This window comes from Leopardus geoffroyi, chromosome B3 (genome assembly GCF_018350155.1).
Source record: "Leopardus geoffroyi isolate Oge1 chromosome B3, O.geoffroyi_Oge1_pat1.0, whole genome shotgun sequence".
Lineage (NCBI taxonomy): Eukaryota > Metazoa > Chordata > Mammalia > Carnivora > Felidae > Leopardus > Leopardus geoffroyi.
This window is the reverse complement of record NC_059337.1, coordinates 95,115,904-95,140,286: the sequence shown is the minus strand read 5'-3', so window position 1 is coordinate 95,140,286 and position 24,383 is coordinate 95,115,904. Positions and strand designations below refer to the sequence as shown.

The 24,383-nt window shown below is 33.2% G+C and overlaps 1 protein-coding gene across 2 annotated transcripts in view; it reads left to right on the top strand.

Moving 5' to 3' along the window:
* The window catches only part of MDGA2 (MAM domain containing glycosylphosphatidylinositol anchor 2), an 865,051-nt gene that overhangs the window by 819,392 nt on the left and 21,276 nt on the right, over positions 1 to 24,383 (top strand). For both annotated transcript variants that reach the window (XR_006704997.1, XM_045450889.1), the window contains exons 12-14: positions 2,130 to 2,150; positions 12,847 to 13,002; positions 13,457 to 13,615. Coding sequence is in view for 1 of the 2 variants with exons in the window: in XM_045450889.1 (XP_045306845.1) it covers positions 2,130 to 2,150; positions 12,847 to 13,002; positions 13,457 to 13,615 (336 nt within the window). In the remaining variant the exon portion in view is untranslated. The remainder of the gene's footprint in view (positions 1 to 2,129; positions 2,151 to 12,846; positions 13,003 to 13,456; positions 13,616 to 24,383) is intronic.

Genomic DNA, 24,383 nt, shown 5'->3' with positions numbered 1-24,383 from the left:
AAAATAAGTTGAAAATAAGTAAATTTTCATGGCTATAACAATTGTTATTCTGTAATAACCTCCATGATCCCATTGGACACACAATTAGATAGCATCTCAATATATTTTTTCTAAAATTTTAATTTTATATGTCTTATAAATTATGAATTATTATCTCCTTTTATCTAATTTTATGTTCCCTGTCCCTAAGTTATAAAACTATAGACTACTTAATATGGTCATTAGAAACAATGCATTAATATCCATTCATGTAAAAAATGAAGATATTAGGACCCAGAAAGTTTCAGTTAAACAGAGTTAAACAACCACAGAGTTAAACAACTATGATATGACAAATTCTGAATAGAACTGGGGTTAGTTCACCCTTTCATGACAGAGGATCCATGTTGCTTTGCTATATTTAGAAATTATATGACTTTCCTTAAAGAGATATAGAGAAAAAACGTCTTTAAAATCTCAGTAGTTTTATTGAAAACTCTAAGGCAACAGACTAAAATGGAAAATAAATCTGGAGAATAGATATTATTGTAGTTTCAACTTTAATTATTTTTACATTCTTAGGCATACTTATTAAAATCTTAAACATTTTAATTAAAATTTCTTTTATATAATATAGATTTGGGTAAAGTTTACTTAAATGGTATCTAGACATTTATAAAAAATCACACATGAAAGTTCAATTGAAAAGAGAAGCCAAATGCACTGACTGCAATATTTAGAATTTAGAATGGCAAATTTTCACAAGGTTAAATCTGCTACTTACAGTAAATTTGGTGACTAATAATATTGTAGCAGAAGACTCAATTAAAACTCAGTCTGGTCATAGGTTAACTGTAGATGTGACATAGTTTTTAGAACTAAATTATAATTCAAAGATATTTACTTCTTTGTGAGATAATACATAGACAAATTAAACTTTCATATTATTAATTATGAAATAATTTTAATTTTTTACTAATTAATTTTTGAAAGATACTTCAGTGGAACTAGTAGATATATAGTCCCTTCTCTATATTGTGTATTTCATATTTGCAATGGGGAAAACAATGAGAAAAATAAAGTTAATAGAAATAATCTGTCTTCTGTAAGAAAAAGTAAAAATACTTGAGAAACTAACTCACTTTGTTAAAACTGATGTCAGTGTACTCATGTAACAATTATGAGCACACTTTATGTATGTGTGTGCATTTTTGACTATCATACTTTACCTGTAATGTCCAAGTTTAACAAAAGTGGTTAATGGCAAACACTAGGAATTAACAACAGACAAATTTTGCAAGTTAGAGTAACTCCCTCTTGTAATCCTGGTAGACTACGGTAATGCTTTACTTTATCCAGAATGAAATTTGCTCTCGAAGTGATAAATGGCTAATGATTTTACACAGATAACATTTTAACTGCTGGATTAGATATATTTTTGTTGTTTCAGTAAAATGTAAAGTACTCATTCCTCTTCAGGTAGACATCAATTGTCATTTCTATGGTAAGCACAATTAGTTTTTTGAAATAAATAGGTCTTCTGGTGCACAAAAATGCAAATGTATTGCTTTTTATTTGAAAATCGTGTGTGTGTGTGTGTGTGTGTGTGTGTGTGTGTGTGTGTGTGATTTGACAAAACAGCACTGGTACAGCAGTTTGTTTTAGGGTGTGTGTAATAACATGATATAAGGAATGTCTTATTTTCATATATACCATGTTATTGTCACCAGAAGTAGATAACTGCAAAAAAAAAAAAAAACAACCTAAAATGTAATCTTTGTGGATAATTGCTTTCATTGTTAAACCATCTAGATTATAGGTTGGCCTACCGTCAGCCTGAGTTTTGATTTCTGGGGATTTTTGCACTGGTTAAGATATAAAAGATCAGCAACTCCATTCCTTGGAAAAATGAACAAATCCCACATGCTATTTAGCATTGATCTTTTGGGTACTTTGAGACTGTTATTGCTGAGCTCCAAAGTAGATTCTATTCAATCCTCTAGAACAAAATGGATTGCAGACACAATTCTCCATGGTCACAGTGGGGGAGATCATTAAGTTTTGATAAGGAACTATGAGACACTGATTAGACCTTTATTTATAAAAGACATTCAAGCCATGCTAACATTAGTTTTTTGCTTTTCTTGTAGCTCCTGTTAATCCTCATTTGAGTAAGTATATTTTTTACTTTAATAATGGTACAGCATTTCACAGTTAAGAAAAATAAAAAATTCATAGGCATACAAAGATTATTTAGCAACTGTTCATATTTTGTTTAAAATGGAATGGCTTAGAAACAGTAAAACTGGCGTTAAATGTGAATTGTAAATTTTAATTTTTTATGGACATGGGTATAAAGACAAATTATTTAACATTGATCATTGATTTTTACAATTTTTCCTAAATAGGGAGCCATTTCCAACAACTTGACATTTGTTATATGTTTAACTGGGGTATTTTTTTTTATCTTTTGTGGCAGTGCATATCATTTATATTGCTATTATTTGTTTTTTTAATTTTCTTTTTAAATTTCTACATTCCAGTTGTAAAAGGTTATAGTTACTTAGAAGGTTGGTATTCAAATAGTTTAATCAATATTTTTCTTGGATCACTAATCTGTATCCTCATTTTTAATGAAGAAGATAGTCTCTTCACCATCCTGTTGATAATATTTCACATTAAAGATTGACTTGTGTTTTTTATTTTGTGCCTAGGAATATATTGTTCTTGGCTAATAAAAGAATGGAGAGTCACTTTACATTCTTACTCCCATCCATCCGATATTCTCCATTACCTATACTTACTGAAGAAAATGTGCAGGTCTTTTTTCTCATCTTACTATGTTTCCTTTTCTACCGTGGCCTTTCAAGGATTATATCACCAAGACCATACTACACAACATGCTTCTACCTTATTTTCTACTGAAGATCCTCTTTTACTCCATTTCCACATATCCAAATCATAACACTGAATACATTTATGGGTCTTTACTATTTTCATATTTCTTTCATGCACACTTCATTTTGTTCTCACCAATGACCCTTTAATGTGGATATCCTCAAGTCTTTGAGGTTCACTTATAAGGTTTAGCGCAAATGCTTCTTTCTGCACTAAGTATTCTCTCCATTTGATTTTCTGTAACAATTTATCTTCATCTATGTGGTCAGCTATTTTTTTATTTTGTCATATTCCCCAGTAGATTATAAAATACTTAAGAGCTAAATATGTTTCTGATTTCTCACTATTATCTCACTATCTTTTTATCTATCACAGCATCTTATATTTAGCAGGTGTTCAATGATCATTTGTAAAAAGAACAACACGACAGTTTCAAGATGAATTAATTGCATAAATCAGGTTCTCCCTGGCTTCCACCCAGGGTACTATTGCTATTTAATTACTATATTGATTATAATTCTTTTGAAGGTAAATTCTCTGACTATAATTTCAGTAGAAGTGTTTAAAAAGAGTTGTCATGGGAAGATTAGATACAGGAAAAATCGACAAATATTTCAGTTCAGGAAATATTTGTGAGCAGCTTCAATTTACTGGAAAAAATGCATACATAAATAAACAGTAGAGCTTTGTTTGCTAACAGGTTACTTCCATACAGTGTAATAAGTACCATTAATTTTTTGGCAAGTGAAGTTTTACAGAAGACATGCTATTTTAATTGGGTCCTGAACATTGAGTAAAGGTCCCTTTGGTGAAGAAGGTGAGGAAAGGCAAGCCTGTCATCAGAACGAAGGTCATGTTCAGATAATTACTGAGCAAAGCCCAGTGTGTCTGGAGTATGATGTTCAAACATTACAGAAGCCAGAAATATGCCCAGAAGATGAACAATATTAATTAGAATTTGAGTGTTTCTTTTAAAAGCTTGTATCCTTTAGGTGATAGTTACCAACTTCTTCCTCATAAGCATTGTTTTTTATAGTCAAACAATGAGTTGGATTTTCTATTTTTAAAATAATTTCCAGTATAACTCTCTATACCAAAGATTTCCACTGACCTTTTTTTTTTCTAATTTTTAACGTTTATTTATCTTTGAGACAGAGACAGAGCATGACCAGGGAGGGTCAGAAAGAGAGGGAGACACAGAATCTGAAACAGGCTCCAGGCTCTGAGCTGTCAGCACAGAGCTGGATGTGGGGCTAGAACTCACAGACCACCAGATCATGACCTGAGCCGAAGTCGGACACCTAACCGACTGAGCCACCCAGGCACCCCAACTACTGTACTTTTTTAATTTTACCAAGTTTCGATATGGTAAAAGATTAGAATTGTTTAGAACAAAGACTTTTTAGTAAACATCATACGATGATTTCCATAATTTATAAAGAGTATTTTTTTAAAAAGGGTAATTATTTTTATGTTTTTGACATAAAAATACATACAATATGAGACCTATATTGACAACAAATCAAACTAACCTTAAATGCTCTTTTGTGTATAACCACTTATATAGTCTTTAGGTGAATTTATTTATCCTAGGTATCTACTTCCAGAATATCTATATAGAGTAAGTCCATGAAATTTATCATAGTAGGATTCTTCATTAGACTAAAAAAAACTGTTTAAATTTAAAAGAGAAAGGCCTTCTATTTATAGTGTCTTTTAAAAACTCTTTTGGTTAGTCTTTTGAACTGAAAGGAAGGATGATTAGTTGTCAGAGAACTGCAGTCCTCTGGTAGAGCAGCAGCAGTGCTCAGTTGCCCTTCTCATACATGTCTTGTTCCTCAGGAAGGGCACCCTTGGACCAAACCTGAAGTTTAGTCCATGATTGGACTGTGTTAATTGAAAAGAAAACAGAAAAAAGTTGAATTTCAATTGAAATGAATTCTGAGATCTCACAAGTACCTCACCAATGGAGTTGAAATTTCCCACTGTAAAGAGGTTTTAAATTTTTTGAAAAGCAAATTGTTAAAATTCAGAACTTTTGGAAAGTTTGTTTTTGGATTTCATTTGCTTTATGTTAGAGATTATAAGTACAAGATGGTATGTGTATATATATGAAATTCATATGCTTAATATAATGTATAACCATAAATATGCATTATAATACAAAGAATGCATATGCATGAAAATTCACTACCTCAAGAAAACAGCTTAAAACTAAAAAGAAAATTTATTGTAATAACCCACTCTAAAATATCAATCCCAAGTTAGAACTAATGGACAAATTAAGTAAAGTGATGTGATATAAAATCAGCATACAAAAACCTGTGACATCTCTGTATATTCACAATGAATTTTCTGAAGATGAAATTAAGAAAACAATCCCACTCAAAAACAAAAGAATAAAATATTTAGAAATAAAAATAAAATATTTAGAAATAAACTTAACCAAAAAAGTAAAAGACTTCTACATTAAAAATTTTAACACATTGTTGAAGGAAATTAGAGAAGACAGGTAAATGGAAAGACATCCCATGTTCATGGATTAGAAGAATTAATATTGGTAAAATATCCATATTTTCTCAAACAATCTACAGATTTAGTGAAATCCCTACCAAAATGTCAATGACATTCTTTACATAAATACAAAAAAAAATGTTAAAATGCATACAGAACCATTAAGGATCCCAAATAGCTAATGTAACGTTGAGCAAGAAAAATAAAGCTGAACGCATCGTACTTCCTGATTTTAAAATACATCACAAAGCTACAGTAATCAAAGGAGAATGGTACTGGCATAAAAACTGTCATTTAGACCTATAGAACAAAGTAGAGAACTCACAAATAAATGTGTGCATTTCCAATCAACTTATTTTTGACAAGAGGACCAAGAACATACAATAGGGAAGGGACAGTTTCTTTAACCATTTACATTGTTGGTGGGTATGTAAATTGTTACAGCCTTTATAGAAAACAGGCTGTATAGAAAAAACAGCCTTTATAGGAAACAGGGGCTCCTGGATGGCTCAGTCAGTTAAGGGTCTGACTTCGGCTTAGGTCATGATATGCAGTTCTTGAGTTTGAGCCCTGCATCCAGCTCTGTGGTGACAACTCAGAGCCTGGAGCCTGCTTCAGATTCTGTCTTCCTCTCTCTCTGCCCCTCCCCCTCTCATTCTCTCCCTCTCCCTGTCTCTCTGTCTGTCTCTCTGTCTCAAAAATAAACATTAAATTTTTTTTAAAGAAAACAGTGTAGAGGTTCCCCAAAAATTAAAGATAGAATTACCAAATAATCCAGCAATCTCACTTCTAGGTAAATATCCAAAGGAAATAAAATGTCGTCTTGATGAAATATCTGCAATGCCAAGTTCATGGTAGCATTATTCACAATAACCACAAAATGGAAATGATCTAAGTGTCTGTCAATGGATTAATGGATAAAGAAAATGGAGAATATTAAACAGCTTTTAAAAAGAATGTTATTCTGCCACTTGAGACAACACCAATGAATTCAGTTTATTATGCTAAATAAAATAAGCCAAACACAGAAGGACAAATGCTGCATAATATCATTTACATGGAATCTAAAATAGTTAAACGCAGAAGCGGAGTGTAGAATGGTGGCTGCCAGGAGCAAAAGGGAAGGAGAAATGGGGAGATGTTGGTCAAAGGGTATATAATCTTTCAGTTATGTTAGATGAGTGAGTTCTGGAGATCTAATGTACAGCATGGTGACTATGCTTAGCAATACTGTATTATATCCTTGAAATCTGCTAAGAGAGTAGATCTTAAGCATTCTCAACTCCAAAAGAAAGGAAGAAAAACAATGGTAACTTGTGATATGTGAAGTGATGGATATATTAATATGTTTCATTGTGGTGACCATTTCAGAATGTATATCAAAACATCACACTGTATATCTTAAATATATATAATATTTGTTGTCAATTATATTTCAGTAAAGCTAAAAAAAATAAGGTTAAAAATAAAGAAGTGGTTGGGGTGGGTGCAAGGGGTCATTGGGCTAGAGGACTACAGGGCATCAGGGTGCTTATCCCCAAGTTTTAATCTGTCTTTATCATGTTGAGAAGAATTTGAAAAGTAAAGTACAATTTTGGAAACCTTGTAATGTAGAATATCTCAAATATATTAATTTATTTCTATGGAGCCCCTGAAACCACCAAAATTATGTTGTTGTTAGAAATCTCGTGAAACTTTCAAGATTAGATCGGTCTTTAGGACTGTATTACTTTCTTTTTTTTTTAAAGGTTTTTTTTTTTAATGTTTTATTTATTTTTGAGAGAGAGAGAGAGAGAGAGTATGAGCTGTGCAGGGGCAGAGAGAGAGGGAGACAGAATCCACAAAGCAGACTTCAGGCTCTGAGCTGTCAGCACAAAGCCCGACGCGGGGCTCGAACCCATGAACCATGAGATCATGACCCAAGCCAACGTCAGACACCCGACTTGACAGAGCCACCCAGGCACCCCATATTACTTTCTTATTTTATGATATCTTTTAATATTTAATATAATACTGACTTTTTATAAATTTTTACAGACAGGCTTTTTCATTATCTATCAAGATATTCCTTATTCCAATAAACTTTTTAATGAATAGCTTTTTACATAATTACTTAACATATAATGACAGGATAATCATAGGATTATTATAGTCCAAAATGGTGTCTTTTTTCCACTTTTTCTATTTTTTATAAAATCTCTCCAGTAATAGGTTTCTTCACTGTAGATGTATGTCTACAGAAGTAATGAAGAACTATTAAGATTACTTCTGTATCTTTGTCCAATATGAATTATTGTAGTCTTAAATCATACTGTGAACAACTGTGTCATCTATAAAATAAGCCTTTTAGGTGTATCTAAAATTATAGACATGTATTAGGTCCTTATAAGCTGTATTTTTGCTTAATTTTCCTATGAGAGACTTAAATTTTCAGGTTTTAAAAACTGTTTTTGTAGGCAAGTTTTCTTTTTTTTTTTTGAAACAAGGCTAAATTACACAAAAGATATGTTTAAATGTCCTTATAAAAATTCATTATATATAATTTTAAATAACATAAAAAGATTTAGCACCAGATTTATAAACAAATCCTGAAGTTTTACTTTTGTTTTTGGACATTTTCTTTGTGTGTATACAATATGTAGTTAAACAACTGAAAACATTTAAAATCAGGGATTGCTTTATTACAACTCCAGAATAGTAGCTAAAGGAATCCCCTGTCGTGCCTAAAAAACATTTAAAGAAACGAATCCACGCATATAGCTACCCTGCTGTCACCAACATTAGATCTCAATTGTTAGACTCAGGCAGTCCTGTCTTCTTTAGTACAAGATCCATGGTGTAAAGACGTGCTAGAAAATATTTTATATGGGATATTGTTTATCCAGAAAGGTACTGATTTAGAATTCACTAAATGCTTATGCTCCCTATCAATATTCCTATTCATAATATGGAATATAAATAAACACAAAGAAGTACAGCAAGTCTTGAATCTGAAAACAAAAACAAAATAAAACAAAAACTTATTCCTTAAATTCAAAGGGAGAGTTTCTGTTTACTTTTTAAATGTGTATGCCAATGGTTTTCTTTCTACTCCTTCCTTCCTTCCTTCCTTCCTTCCCTCCTTCCTTCCTTCCTTCCTTCCTTCCTTCCACCTACCTACCTACCTACCTACCTACCTACCTACCTACCTACCGGTTTCCAGCCTTCCTCCCTCCCTTCTTTCTTTGCTTTTCTCTTTCTTTTTTAAATTGTGATTAGAACACTTAACCTGAGATCCACCTTCCTAATAATGATTGAATATACAATATAATATTGTTATATACAGGCATAATGTTGTACAGCAGATCTCTAGAACTGACTCATCTTGCAGAACTGAAAATTTATATCTTTTGACCACTCTCTCCCCATTTTCATCTTCCTCCAGCCCCTGAAAAGCACCATTCTACTCTCTGCTTCTATGCATTTGGATCTTTTAGATACCTCATAAGTGTAATCATGCAGTATTTGTTCTTCTAGGATTTGCTTAATTCACTTAGTATAATGTCCTCCAGGTTCATTAGAGTTGTCACATATGGGAAGTTTTTCTTCTTTAAGGCTGAATAATATTCCATTGTATGTATATACCACATCTCCTTTACCCATTTATCCATTGATGGGCACTTAGGTTACTTCTATATTTTGGCTATTGTGAAATGTGCTGTAATGGACATGGGAGTACAATTCTCTCCTTGAGATAATGGTTGGGGGAATCTGGGTAGCTCAGTCGATTAAGCATCCATCTTTCGCTCAGGTCATGATCTCACATTTGTGAGCTCGAGCCCCATGTCAGGTTCTTTGCTGCCAGCTGAGCCTGGAGTCTGCTTTGGATTATGTCTCTCTCTGCCCCTCCTCCTGCTTTCACTCTGTCTCTCTCAAAAATAAACATTAAAAAAAATGGTTGCAATTTTTTTGATAGAGACCCAGAAATAAGATTGCTGAATTATATGGTAGTTTCATTTTTAATTTTTGAGGAAACTCCTTACTGTTTTCCTTACTGCCTGTACCATTTTACATTCCCATAACAGTGTACAAGGGTTCCAATTTTTCCACATGCTTGGCAATGCTTGTTATTTTTTTAATTGCCATCCTAACAGGTGTGAAGTGATACCTCACTGGGATTTTGATTTGCATTTCCTTGATAATTAGTAATGTTGAGCTACTTGTTGTGTACTTATTGGCCCCATCTATATATATATTTTGGGAGCAATGTTTATCCAAGTTTTTTCCTTATTTTTTAATCAGGTTCTTTTTTTGCTATTGAGTTCTAAGATTTCCTTATATAAAAAGGTGGCCTTTTTCACTCTGTTGTTTCTTTTGCTGTGCAGAAGCTTTCTAGTTTGATGTATTTCTATTTGCTTATTTTTGCTTTGTAGCTTGTGTTTTTTGCTGTCATATCCAAAATATCATTACCAAGACTAATGTCATGAAAGTTTTTCCCTATGTTTTCTTCTAGGAGTTTAACAATATTAGGTCTTACATTAAAGTATTCGATCCCTTTGGAATTTATTTTTATGTATTGTGTGAGATAAGGGCCCACTTTCATTCTTTTGCATATGGATGTCCAGTTTTCCAGCAACATTTTTTGAAAAGTCTTTTCTTTCCCCGTTGTGTGTTCCTGGCTCTTTCGTCAAGATAATTTGGCTGCATATACATAGAATTCTTTCTTGGCTCTCGATTCTGTCCCATTTGTCTGTTATGTTTTTATGGCAGTACCATACTCTTTTTTTATTTTATTCTTTTTATAAATAAAAATTGCATATATTTAAGTTGTAAAATATAATATATATATATATACACACACACACACATATATATATATATACTTTCTCTCTCTATATATATATATGTAAAAGTATATTACCCTCAAACAGCACGGGTTTAAACTATGCAAGTCCACTTATTATATGGATTTTTTAAAAATCCACATCGTAGATGCATTTTCTCTTGAGATTTTCTTAATTTTCTTTTCTCTAACTTATTTTATTGGAAGGCTACAGTACATAAAACATATAACATATAAAACATGTATTAATTGACTATGTTATTGGTAAGGCTTCCAGTCAACTACTTAAGTTAACTAGTTAAGTTTCTGGGAAGTCAAAAGTTATATATGAATTTTCGACTGTGTAAGGAATTGGTGTCCCTATTCAGGGGTGCATGGTACATAGTAAAATGACTACTACAGTCAAGTTAATTAACATATCATCTCGACACATAGTTACATTTGTGTGTGTGTAATGACCTCTACTCTCTTAGTGCATTTCTAGTATATGATACAATATTATTATCTGTAATCATCATGCTGTACAGTCATCATATCTAGAGTTATTCATCCTACATGCCTGCAACTTTGTACTCTTCAGCCAGTGTCTTTTCATTTTCCCCCTACCTGCCCCTGATAAAGATCACTTTTACTTTCTGCTTCTCTGTATTTTGACTTTTTTTAGATTCCACATGCAAGTGATATTATGTAGGGTCTTTTTTTTCTATGTCTGGCTTATTTTACATAGCACGTCTTCCAGTTTCATCCATATTGTTGCAACTGGCAGTTAACTTTCTTTTTTTTAAGATTTGGAGGCATCACACTGAATAATTTCAAATAATGAAATGTATATAATATATAAAAATATATCTGTATGTTTTATTATTTTAAATATATATATGTATATATATAATATTTTATTATTTAAAATTATTCACTGTGATGCCTCCAGCTCTGTTCCTGCTCACAGCTCTATGGGCAGTCCAAGGTCTTTCATGATTCCATATGGATTTTAAAAATTGTTTTCTACTTTAATAAAAAAAAGTGCCATTGGTATTTTCATAAGGATTGCATTGAATCTATAGACCACCTTAGTAATATGGATATTTTAACATTAAATCTTCTAATCTATGAACACAGGATATTTCCATTTATTTTGTCTTTTTTAATTTCTTTTATCAATGTATTATAGTTTTCAATGCATATGTCTTTCATCCCTCACTCAGTTAAGTTGGTTCCTAAGTATTTTATTCTTTTTGATACTACTGTAAATGGGATGGTTTTCTTTGTATTTTTTTTTTTTTCAGATGCTTCATTGTTAGTGTGTAGAAACACACAGATTAATTCAGGGGCATGATTCCAACTTCAAGGGCTCCACTTCCAGGGATAGCTGTCTGATAAGTCTAACTCCCTGATGCGGGAAAAACAAGAATCGCTGTTTTTTAGATTCTTCTATCTTTATGAATTCCAGGGAATCTGAACTGGGTTTTGACTTCATCATTTACTATTGCAACTTAGTCAAAGTTTTCTCTTCTGTGAGCCTCATGAGTTAGTATTCCTGTGATTTCATAGAGGTTTTATGGGTTTGAATGAAATATATAAACTACGTTTAATATTTCTCTATTTAGATAATTTTAGTTTTGTGTCTAGTTGACATTATTATCTCCTTTATTGTCTCCTATATTTCAAGCAGGGTACATCTCAGTAAGAAAAACCTTGATACCTAGAAAGGTTACTCCTGCCTACCCTCATTACAGGAAGAAAACTCTCTCTGAACTTTTTGTTGGGCCTGAACTTAGCATGTGGCAGGCATCCAGGAAATCCCAGGCCTTCCACAGTCTTCATAAATTATTTTCATTTTTTTTTTATTTCTAGTGAATTTCAACCATCTGCCAAATTCACATTTAAAAAAAAACATAAAAGATAACTACTTTTTAAAATATTTTGCTATTATCTTCCCCTAAGTAAACTTCCATTTCTGCAAGTGCTTATATGTGAAAGCATCTCCAGAGATGGTGTGAAAAATTATAACTTCAAGGTATAAAGCTTTAAAGTGTTGTCAGGTAAATTAATAAAGATAATTTTATAATTGACAATTTTGTTTGTGTTGTTCTTATACTTGAAAAATGAAAGTTGAGAAATGTCATGGGGAGCCTGGATGGCTTAGTTGGTTAGGTGTCTGACTTTGGCTCAGGTCATGATCTCATGGGTCATGGGTTCGAGCCCCACATCAGGGTAAATACTGACAGCTCAGAGGCCTGGAGCCTGCTTCAGATTCTGTGTCTCCCTCTCTCTGCCCCTCCCTCACTTGTGCTCTCACTCTCTCTCTCTCTTAAGAATAAATAAACATTAAAATTTTTTTTAAAAAGTTGGGAAAAGTCTTCAGCCATAGTTAAATTTTAGTTATTTAGATATTTCAGAGGAAAATGACTTGGGTTTAAGATATTACTGGTTTATATACATCAAGATTATCTTTCCCTTTATTAAAATTGAAATAGTTTCATGTTTAGTCATACTCTTTTGCACTATCATGGCCCTGGTGCCATTATTGAAATCTTGCAGTATTATTGTTGTATGATGTTTTAAAATTTTTATAAGAATATTGTGTTTATATTAATTTAATTAATATTAATTTAACTAAAATTTGTTAACAGGAGAATTTCACTGTGGATTTGAAGATGGTAACATTTGTTTATTCACCCAAGATGATACAGATAATTTTGACTGGACAAAGCAAAGTACTGCAACGAGAAATACAAAATACACTCCAAACACAGGACCGAATGCTGATCGTAGTGGCTCTAAAGAAGGTATGAGGGTATGAAATGTACTCCAGTCTTGGACTTCTAAAAATGCCATTAATATGACATGCACAGAATGCTTTGCTATAGATTTGAAGATTATGGGATAAAAGCTTAAATTTTTAATGCATAGACTCAATAATTCAGATATTTCCAAAGCTTGTAGACATTAATTTTCTCTCAGACCTCACAGACACATATAGTTGAGAGATTAGATGTTTTTGATAATTCAAGTCTAAAATTCCTATTTTGTTTAACATTTTTGTACATTCAATCAATTTTATCTTTCATTATGTAGATCATTTATTCTTGATGTTATATATATAAAGATTTCACAAAAGATATCAAAATTCTCCTGTGCATCTAGAATGTACTTCTTATAAAAACTCTAAACCTCCTTAATGATTAAATTTCATGTCTCCTAATAATAATTTGTCTAAACATTTATGTTGTCTTTTTAAAGGTTTTTATATGTACATTGAGACATCTCGACCCAGACTGGAAGGTGAAAAGGCCCGACTTCTCAGCCCTGTTTTCAGCATAGCTCCTAAAAACCCTTATGGCCCCACGAACACTGCATATTGTTTCAGCTTCTTTTATCACATGTATGGACAACATATAGGTGAGATGGCAAGAATTATTATGTTTCTTCTAAAGTAAATCATAAGAAAAAATGTTTACCAAGACACAGCATGAAATCAATTTTAGTCAAAGAATATCATCATTGACTTTTATTTTTTAATGTCTGTTTATTTTTGGGAGAGAGAGAGACAGAACGTGAGCAGGGGAGGGGCAGAGAGAGAAGGAGACACAGAATCCGAAGCAGGCTCCAGGCTCTGAGCTGTCAACACAGAGCCTGACATGGGGCTTGACCTCACAAACCATGATACCATGACCAGACGCTTAACTGACTGAGCCACTCAGGCACCCCTGTTATCACTGACTTTTAAATTACATACCTTCAAATTGCAAATTAAGAGACTAAGAATGTTCCCCTATCGTGTCCTAATTTTCAAATTTTAGATTCAAATTTGAACTTTTGGAGCACTACCTACCCCTTCTAGAATCCTAATTCACACAGACCAGAGTTAAATTCTTGATGCGATCTTATTGTGGAATTAATAGCAGTATAATTTAAGCAGCTTCTTTTCAAAGAAACTTGCTCAAATAATGACTCAGTGTATATTAATGACCATGAAAAGAGGTATTGCCATATTTGGAAGATAAATACCTTTAGCACTGTCTTTGCATTTGGAATACTGGGATGATATTTTCTTGTTTATAAAGTATGCCTAGCATACCTAGTAGGATCTAAGAATGTCCTCATACCACATAGCCTTACAGACAAGATAGCAAAACTGCTGCGGGAGGTAGGGAGAGATCATACAGGTCTACATGTCTTTATGCACAATTATAAAATCAAACTGATCACAAAATTTTTTAATTTAATTATTTGGCAACACATGCTATCTGATCTCCATGTGTTGGAATATATGACCCGAGATAATCTGAGCTTGTTTATAAACTTTATTTATCTAAATAAGTGTGAACATTTATATTATTTGCAGCAAAAATATGACTATGTTTGATTATAAGATTCTGTTCCAGATTCTTCCAGAGACTATTATGTAATCCATAAGATAGGCATTCTTTTACCTTTCTAAAATAAGACATAATTCTGAATGGTGAAGCATCTATCACCACAGAGCTTGGACAAGGGGTTGTGGGTCTGTATCTAGCAGAAGAATAAGGCAATGCTTCGGGACAAAGGAAAACATCTCTCTATGAAAGAAGGTTACATTTTCAATGGACAGAAATGAGCACAGGGAAGATTAAGGCACTGATAGTGAGGAAATAAAATGTGGAAAGCTAGGATGACATTAAATGTTTTGATGTAAATGAACAAAACTAAAAATATAAATATATAATTACATAAACTAACACAATTGTGCACATGATAGATGCCAGTTACTGTACTATTTAAATGAAGTAATCCTCTTGATCAGTTTAAAAATATGAGCATAACATCACTGTCCATTTTTTACAGCAGAAAAAAACTGAGTCCCAGAGAGTTTGTTTGAATTGCAAGGAACTGGTTATGCTGGGTCGTAAACTCATTGCCAGCACTATTAACCAGTATTTTTCACAGTGGAGCACTAGGTAATACACCAGGAAGGCCAAACTTGTGCAATGAAAAGTCCTCTGAAGGTGAAGTCAAGAAATCTGGGCTGGAACTTGGCTGTAGCTTACTTTAAGAATGCAGAGAATTCACTTAAAACACCTGGATCATGATCTCCTCATGTGTAAAATGGAAATATTAATTCCTATTTCAGAAATTTGTAGTTCATGCTAAATAGGATAATATATATGAAATCTCAGATGGTAGACACTCTTAACCTTAGGTTACTTTGAATCTCAAATAGCAATAATAAAGTAATAGCTAATGTCGGTCACTATTCCTAACACGTCATGGATTATTTCTTTTATTATTATAATAAACATTTGTACTCATTAAAATCATTATCCTCTATCATAGATAAGGAGACTGATACAGAGAATTTTACTTTACTTTACTTGCCATAATGTCACAGCTGATAAATAACGAACCATGGTACCAATCTGGGAAGCTGGACAGGATTTGCTTGCTTTGCCGTTCTGTGGAGAGACTCACTGGAATGTCATAAATGTTTAACTAATTTAGTAGTTAGTGGAAGACATACACATTTTGGGCAGATGACAAAAGCATGATGAGATTTCTGATTTGGGAAAATAAATCTTATAGGAGTGGGTAAAATCATGGAGAAACAGAATACAGTTTGGAAAAGCAGTTAGAAAGTTACAACAGTAGTGTTGGGTTCACTACAGCCTAACCTATGAAGGGAAATAAATCTCCATACAATTGCCAAACCATCTTATTTACTATGAGATTATGATCTTATTACAAAGGTAGGATTAGCTCAACTCTCATTTTCCCATTAGTTGGTGATGTATTCTTCACTTTGAAGATATTCCTTAGACTCTCTTTCTCTTCTTCCAATTTCCTTTGGAACAGGCTTGTTTTAAAATGGTTTTTAAATAGGGGCGCCTGGGTGGCGCAGTCGGTTAAGCGTCCGACTTCAGCCAGGTCACGATCTCGCGGTTCGGGAGTTCGAGCCCCGCGTTGGGCTCTGGGCTGATGGCTCAGAGCCTGGAGCCTGTTTCCGATTCTGTGTCTCCCTCTCTCTCTGCCCCTCCCCCGTTCATGCTCTGTCTCTCTCTGTCCCAAAAATAAATAAACGTTGAAAAAAAATTTAAAAAAAATGGTTTTTAAATAAATAATTCCAAGATCAATATTTTGAATTACTTAAATGAGTAAAATGTGCATGTACTGTTTTTATGAGGCTGGCCCCCTCTCAAATTTTCTCCATATTTATATTGAGGTTCAAGATAATTGTAATATACTTCTAACTTCACAATTTTTATACTTACCATTCTTTATTGTCAACAAATGTCCAGTTGACTTCTGCCAGTTTTATTCTGATTGTTTCAGGAAGAAGGCAGTTCTCCATTCCTTCCATGTTCTCAAACACGTAACCATTTTGATGCCTGTGCCATTTCTCTGCTTCATCAGATGGTTGAAGGTTGCAGGTATCAGATCTGTCATTAGAGTCCCTCCCAGCAAGGCACAATCATGCTGCTTACTAAAATGTAGACAAAAATGTCTATTCCAGACGTGCACTAATCAGGACCAGATGAGTGACCTCATTAGGGAGAGGTTGCCTGTAGCTGAAACCTTCCCTCTTTGTAAATATTATTCTAAGACACTCATTTATCTGTAAACCTGGGGGCATTTATAGTCACTGGTTTTACAAATTACATTCTCAGTTTTATTCATTTTTTTGCAAGTCCAAATTCGAAAATGATTTGCGTGGATTTCTAATAGCCTAATTGCAATTATTATTTCCTGAGTAACCATACATAATCTTTGCTGTTTAAACTTTGACTAATGCTCAGTATATCATTGAGAAGAGTTGTAACTTCTAATGATACAAAAATGGGCAATCAGTTATGCATTACTTAGAAAAGATATTCCTCTTTGATGTAAAGTCAAATATGTTTTATTATTTAATGCTACATAAAAAGTTTCCCCAAAATTTTGTGGCTCGAAACACAAACATTCATCTCTCAGTTTCTGTGGGTCAGGAATTTAGGTGAGGCTTAGCTGAGTGTCTGTAGTTCAAGGTCTGTCACGAGGTTGCAGACAAGCTATCAGGCATGACGACTGTCTAATTTGAATACTTGACTTAGTGATGATATTACTTCTTCTAAGCCCACTCGGTGTCTGGCAGGCCTCACTCCCTCATAGGTATTGGACTAAGGACATTGATATCTTGCTGGCTGTTGAATTCCTCTCAATTCTCTCAAGTTCCTTGTCATAGGAACATCTCTACAGGACTGTCTCATGGCATGGCAGCAGGCTTTCTCCAAAGCAAGCACTGACAGAGAGCAAATACATGCCCAAGACTTTTTATAACCTAATCTCTGAAGTGACATTCCATGATGTCTGCCTTATGCTATTTATTATAACTGAGCTGATATTTCCACCCTACATTCAATGGTGGGGGGGGGGGGAATACACAAGGGTGTTAATGCTAGGAGGCTGAAATCATTGGGAGGCATCTTAGCATTTATTTGCCACACAGGTACAATTTATTGTTAGCTAAATGTTTCATCAAAATTGATTGAAGAGAAAACAAATGAAAACTACAACATGTCACCCTTAAACTGTTGATTTATAAGTACTGATACAATAGATATTGACAATAGCATAAGATTATTTCAACAATCCTGTAGGTACAAGAAGTCATTTTGATTCTTGATTAATCATCTGAATTTCTAATATTCTTGCATTGAAACTGAACTTCATATGAGGTCACCTGATGTGAAAAAAGATTATTAAAAAATAAGTAAAATATTTACTTCATTTATTTCTAGGAAGAATGTAAGATATAAGCATACCAGGAAATTAAAGATAAAAATACAAAAGGCACTTATGAATACATTCATTGAGCTTGATAAGAATGGTTCAATAAAGTTGTGGCTCTAGAAAGCTAATTTCACTGTGGAACAAATGGGAAACAAGGAAAAGGAGTCCAGTCATGGGATCTGTTCTTTCATGAATCTTGAGGGTGGGGAAGAAGTGATAAAGTAGAGAAATGTGGGGTTATAGATGTGCTTATTTTTAAGAGGAAAAAAATTAATGGAAAGGTAAGTTCATAGATACTAAAGTTGGAGGGAAGCAAATTTCTTGAAGAGATGGGAATTGAGAGTTATGATTCCCCTACTAGACTTCAAGGGGAAAGAATGTCACTTCCACTGAGGTGGGAAGAAAAGAATTAAGTGGGAATTGTGGCTTTTGATATATTCCTAGATGCAAGCACAGCAAGTGGACTTAGAAGTTGCCTTTTTAACAGTATCTAACAGTACCTATTTTTTTCTGTAAAATAAATACAGCTTTTGCATGTTCAAAGAGTAGACCATTGTAGGCAAATGGAAACAGACTGATGAGTGATAGAGAGTTGAAGCAGTTGGAGACCAGGATATCAGTCCTCAGTGTTTTGGAATATGTTTTAGGATATAATGCTCAGTTTCAATGCCAATCACTTCTTGTGTGTATTACTGAATTCCCCTGATAACTGATTTCTTTGCTGTCTCTTGGGCCTATAGTTTCTGGGGTAAATATAATTTTCTCAAACCAGTATCATAAGGACCTTAAGGATATATGCCCCTCTGGCTTCTTAGGGCAGCAGCGTGGTCTATATCAGCCATACAGGAAGTTCCCCAAATTGAGCTATCTTCTATCTGGAGCCTTTTTCTAGGCTCTCTCTTTGTTCTACTGAACTATATACTTGGGGGGAGCAGAAACAATCTCTCTCCCCATCACATGGTGCCCTGCAAATATAAATATTTATTTGTCCACTACATAAATTTTATTAAGCAAATGAATATTTTTTAAATCACATGATAGAATAAGTACTTTTTCGCTTCCTTAAATCATCTAGGTAACTCATATTCTTCCTTTAAAATCTAAATCAAGGACATGTGAAATTTTTCCCCATCCTCCTTCTCTTTTTGTTCCTGAAACACCTGGTATACATCTCTATCATAATGTTTGTCACCTTGACCTCTGATAGACTGTAAGCTCCTTGAGAGCAGCAATCATAATTGATATATATTTGTTCCTCTGAAACAAAAATGCTTAATAGATTTTATAAAACAATAAACTAGATATTTAAGCTCTGAGTGTGTTAGAAGAATAACAAAGCAAATTACTTAAAAGTATTTGTGTAGGTTGGAAACAGGTCATTTCACTAAGACTTTATAGAATAGGTTGGGGGAAAAAATAGAAGTTAATCATTGACTTAATGTGCTCTGGCAGCTAAAGCATAGAGGAATATCACATATTTCTTAGCAACTAATTCAAAGAGAAATTTATGTTTATAAAAGCACCCTTAAAATATAATGGAAAATGTCTTCACTTAGTACTTTTAGAAAGATCTAAAACTTGTTCAAATAGGAAGTTTATATACTGATGGGCCATAATACATTACAATTTGTGTTTTGAGCTGAAGTGTCATGGTCCAGATATGTCACCTTATGATTAACTAACAAAGTGCAGAAATAGAATTAACCTCTAATTAAATTTCTCTTAATAAGCTATCTCAGGTTATCCTTTAGTGAGAGTGAAATAAAACTTTCTCAGTGCTGGCATTCAAAGATTTTAAAATGGAGACTTCAGTGTTTTTATACAACATACAGAAAAGGCGATGGTGACAACGTTCTACGTGGTTTTAGGAGTCTGATTTTTATTCTTACTTTGGTCAAAGACCATTTCTTGTGTTTGAGTTAAGAAACTAGAGATTCTTGCTTATATCTCAAATATTTTCCTCAAATAAGAAACCTCACATATTTTACTTCTTAGATTTAGACATTATAGGAAAGACAGTTTGAGCCTGTTTTCAGTAAAGTCTTGTATGTATTTAATACTGATAATGCCAATGTCATCAGTGTGAAAATAATGCTGCAGGTGGGACATTCATTGAGGAAACTGCTTTGTTGAATTAAGATGTATTTCTTAAGGGGAGGGTGAATAGAACCTAGCCATGATTTATGACCACTTATAATTAAAATGTGTTATTACAGACACCTGTCACAGATCCTCTACTAAGACCATAAATAATATCTAGTTCACCTACCTTTTAAATCTGTGTTTTGAACTACCACTACCCCTAAATTTATTCTCCTCCTATTTATTTATTACTCAGATAATGTAAAGTAGAAGCTGAGATTTTTAAATAAAATTAATGCTATGATCAAGAAAGGCTGATATTTCAAAATATACTAATCTAATTCTTAGTGTAATTAATACAAAATATCTCATCAGTTGATTTGATGGTAAGCAAATGGGTTGACTTGCTGTTGTTGCTCACCCAGTGAAAAACTTTTTAAACTGAAAATATAGGTTTATTGTGATGAGTATTTTTACCCTTAGGTCTTGAATTCGCTCATTTTTGTTCAATAGAATGAATTGCATATGCTATGTGCCTAGTGGTATATAGGGTTCTACAGAAAATAAGAATTGTGGTGAAAGGTTTTTATCCATCAAATAGTTTGTCATCATATTTGAGATAATAAATTACTGAATAAAAGTCATATTCATCAAAGTAATATTCATTAAAATGCTTTACAACCCTGTGCAATGGGTGAATAAAGGATAGAACACTGAGAACAGCAAAGTTAAGATAAAATTTCTATGGACTAGAACAAAGTGTAAACCATCCAAATAAGTATTAAGCAGAAAGCAAAGGTTACAGAATGTGAGAAACAGAAGGAGCCACATGAAAAATGGAGAATATTGCTCTTACAGCACAGTAGAGACTGCGGTATAGTCAAAGAGTGACTGGGTCTAAGAAAGGGATCTGACATAGTTCAGAGAAATAGAAAGCCTGATGAAGGTTATGTTTAAGGAAAATTTATTGGACACTAATGGAGAGATTCAACAGGATGTAAGAAGGCATGGTAATGACTGGAGAAAATGAACTGACATTTTTTATTTAAGATATAATTGCAATTATATATTGAAAAAATAATAACAGTGGATGCATGCAGTCATTTCTATTCAAGCAGAAAATAATGATTTTATAATTTCCCATGTTTGTCTGTGTATATAAAACAAATGATGCCAACAATTACCTATCAATATACATAGCTCTTGCCTAAAGCTAGATGATTTTGGCACATCTTCATGTTCCATGAAATGTGAAACACAAATTAATGGCTGTATTCCTGATTAGAATAAAAATGTGATTTATATGCAAGTGATCCCTAGGCCTCGGAGTACATCAAACTACAAATTAGTTTACACGAACTTGGTAATTTCAAGTATCTGTAGGATGTATGTATGCACATTTTAGGACATATATTTCAGTTATTTATATAAAATATATAAAATACATATTTATAGTAAATAGTTAAAAGTAAAATTATGTTAATGACTTAATGAAAGAACTAGGTAATAATAATTATAAATAATATTTATGAAAATTATATTTATACAGTAATGTATGTGGAATAATATCAAAATAAGAACCATCCTATTTCATAATGCCATAAATAACTTTAAAACATTGGTCACTGCTCTTGAGGTCATTTAGCCTTTCTGACTGTGGTCCCTAACATGAGGTCAGTTTTCTTGAGCTCTCACACCTGACCCAGAAGGGGTGGTGATCAAAATATAAGAATGAGGAAACCAAAGTGAAGAAAAATACAGTTAAGTTTTGCTTAGCAATGTCAACTTGTATCTTGGAACTATGCAGCATTTGAAATCCTTGGGGATGATTAAATTTATACCTATTGATACGTGGTGCCTACTCAAGAATAAACACAGTGCCTCTAAGGACTTAAAATTACTTTTAAAGGGTATTAATACAATCCATCATTTTCACTTGGGAATTTTCTTACTATAATACTGTAATAATGTGCTGAATCAGCTTTGCTGAATCTAACTTTTCTTGAATTGCTTTATTCTGTTTCACAAGTGCTAATTTCATGGACCTAGATGACCTGAACATAAGTTTATATAACTGTTGTCATTGAATTCTCTTCATAAACTTAAAAAACTGGAAACTAGAGAACTTGTCATCCCTGATGGCTTCATAAAAAAAAAAAAAAAAAAAAAAAAAAAAAAACTGGAAACTTGCTGGAAAAAACATTCTAAAGTTATTTGTTAATACTGCTTTTCTCGTAAAACAGAACAGCAAATCAGTAGTTTGGATTCATTGATTTGGATTACAGAGTATAATTAATGAGACATATAAATTATAACATAGTTTAAAGAATTTATTTCAGTCAGTTATTCTTCTAGTGTCTTTTTTCATAAGTAATGCTTGCGTTTTAAAATAAAATCTGGTAATGGGGAGAAAACATGAATAGACACTTCTCTAAAGAAGACATCCGGATGGCCAACAGACACATGAAAAGATGCTCAACGTCGCTCCTCATCAGGGAAATACAAATCAAAACCACACTTAGATATCACCTCACGCCAGTCAGAGTGGCCAAAATGGACAAATCAGGAAACTATAGATGCTGGAGAGGATGTGGAGAAACAGGAACCCTCTTGCACTGTTGGTGGGAATGCAAATTGGTGCAGCCACACTGGAAAACAGTGTGGAGGTTCCTCAAAAAATTAAAAATAGACCTACCCTATGACCCAGCAATAGCACTGCTAGGAATCTACCCAACGGATACAGGAGTACTGATGCATAGGGGCACTTGTACCCCAATGTTTATAGCAGCACTTTCAACAATAGCCAAATTATGGAAAGAGCCTAAATGTCCATCAACTGATGAATGGATAAAAAAATTGTGGTTTATATACACAATGGAGTACTACGTGGCAATGAGAAAGAATGAAATATGGCCCTTTGTAGCAACATGGATGGAACTGGAGAGTGTTCTGCTAAGTGAAATAAGCCATACAGAGAAAGACAGATACCATATGGTTTCACTCTTATGTGGATCCTGAGAAACTTAACAGAAACCCATGGGGGAGGGGAAGGGGGAAAAAAAAAAAAAGAGGTTAGAGTGGAAGAGAGCCAAAGCGGAAGAGACTCCTAAAAACTGAGAACAAACTGAGAGTTGATGGGGGGTGGGAGGGAGGGGAGGGTGGGTTATGGGTATTGAGGAGGGCACCTTTTGGGATGAGCACTGGGTGTTGTATGGAAACCAATTTGACAATAAACTTCATATATTGAAAAAAAATAAAATCTGGTCAAAATTGACTCTAGCTCAAATAATGTATTCAAAAGCAAATTCAAATCTGGAATAAAATAGTATATATTCAGTAAACATAAATTGGAATAATTCAAGTTTGAATTTATATTACATATGTAAAAATGGTCCTTTTAAAGAAGAGAACAACTTGAACTGCCTTAATAGCTTAGAGATAACATCCATCATTCTGTACATGCAAAGTATCATAGGACTTCTACTAGGTAGAGAAACTAAGGTGTCACATTTAAGAAAAAAAAAAAGACAACTGATAATTTGCTTTCTGAAAAAGCAGTACAGTTAGATAATAAATCAGTAGAGAACATCACAGGTCAACCCAATCAGTTACCATTAATACAGCCATAGGCTATAGCAGACACAAGCCATAGAAGAGATGAGGAGCCCCCTTTCTATCTAATGCACATACAGACTGTTTCTTCAAATAATTTCTGAAAGGTTTATGCTACATATCAATTTGTTAGTCCAATGACAACTAATGGATTCAAAAGTATTATAACTATATTTAATGTTTAATGTATTATTTATTTAGGCTTGATTTCCTTAGAATTATGTTCAAAAATAGAATGCAGTTACATCACACAGAAATATGTCCTGAAAGAGCTCTTCCTTTTGGCACAGGTTGCCTTTCTAAATACAAGGTGCCAATACCAATGAGCAAGAAAATTGGAGCCACATTGAGTATCTAAAATGGAAAAAAGAAGGATTCAGAACAGCTACTTCTTACTACGATGGATCACTGAGCACAGTCTACTGAAATAAAACTGCCTTCTGAGAAAGATTAAAAATCTAAAGTCTCTGTGTCCACAATGCCCATTTTTCAATGAAAATCACTAGACATACAGAGAAACAGGAAATGGGGTCCAAAGTCAATGAAGAAGTAAAAATCAATCCATTGAAATAAAGCTGAAGCAGGAAGATAAGGGCAAATAAAACTAAAGAGAGCAGATCTATCTATGTATCTATATAGATAGATCTCCAATTATATATATATATATATATATATATATATATATATATATATATATATAAAGAGAGAGCATATATATAGAGAGAGGGAG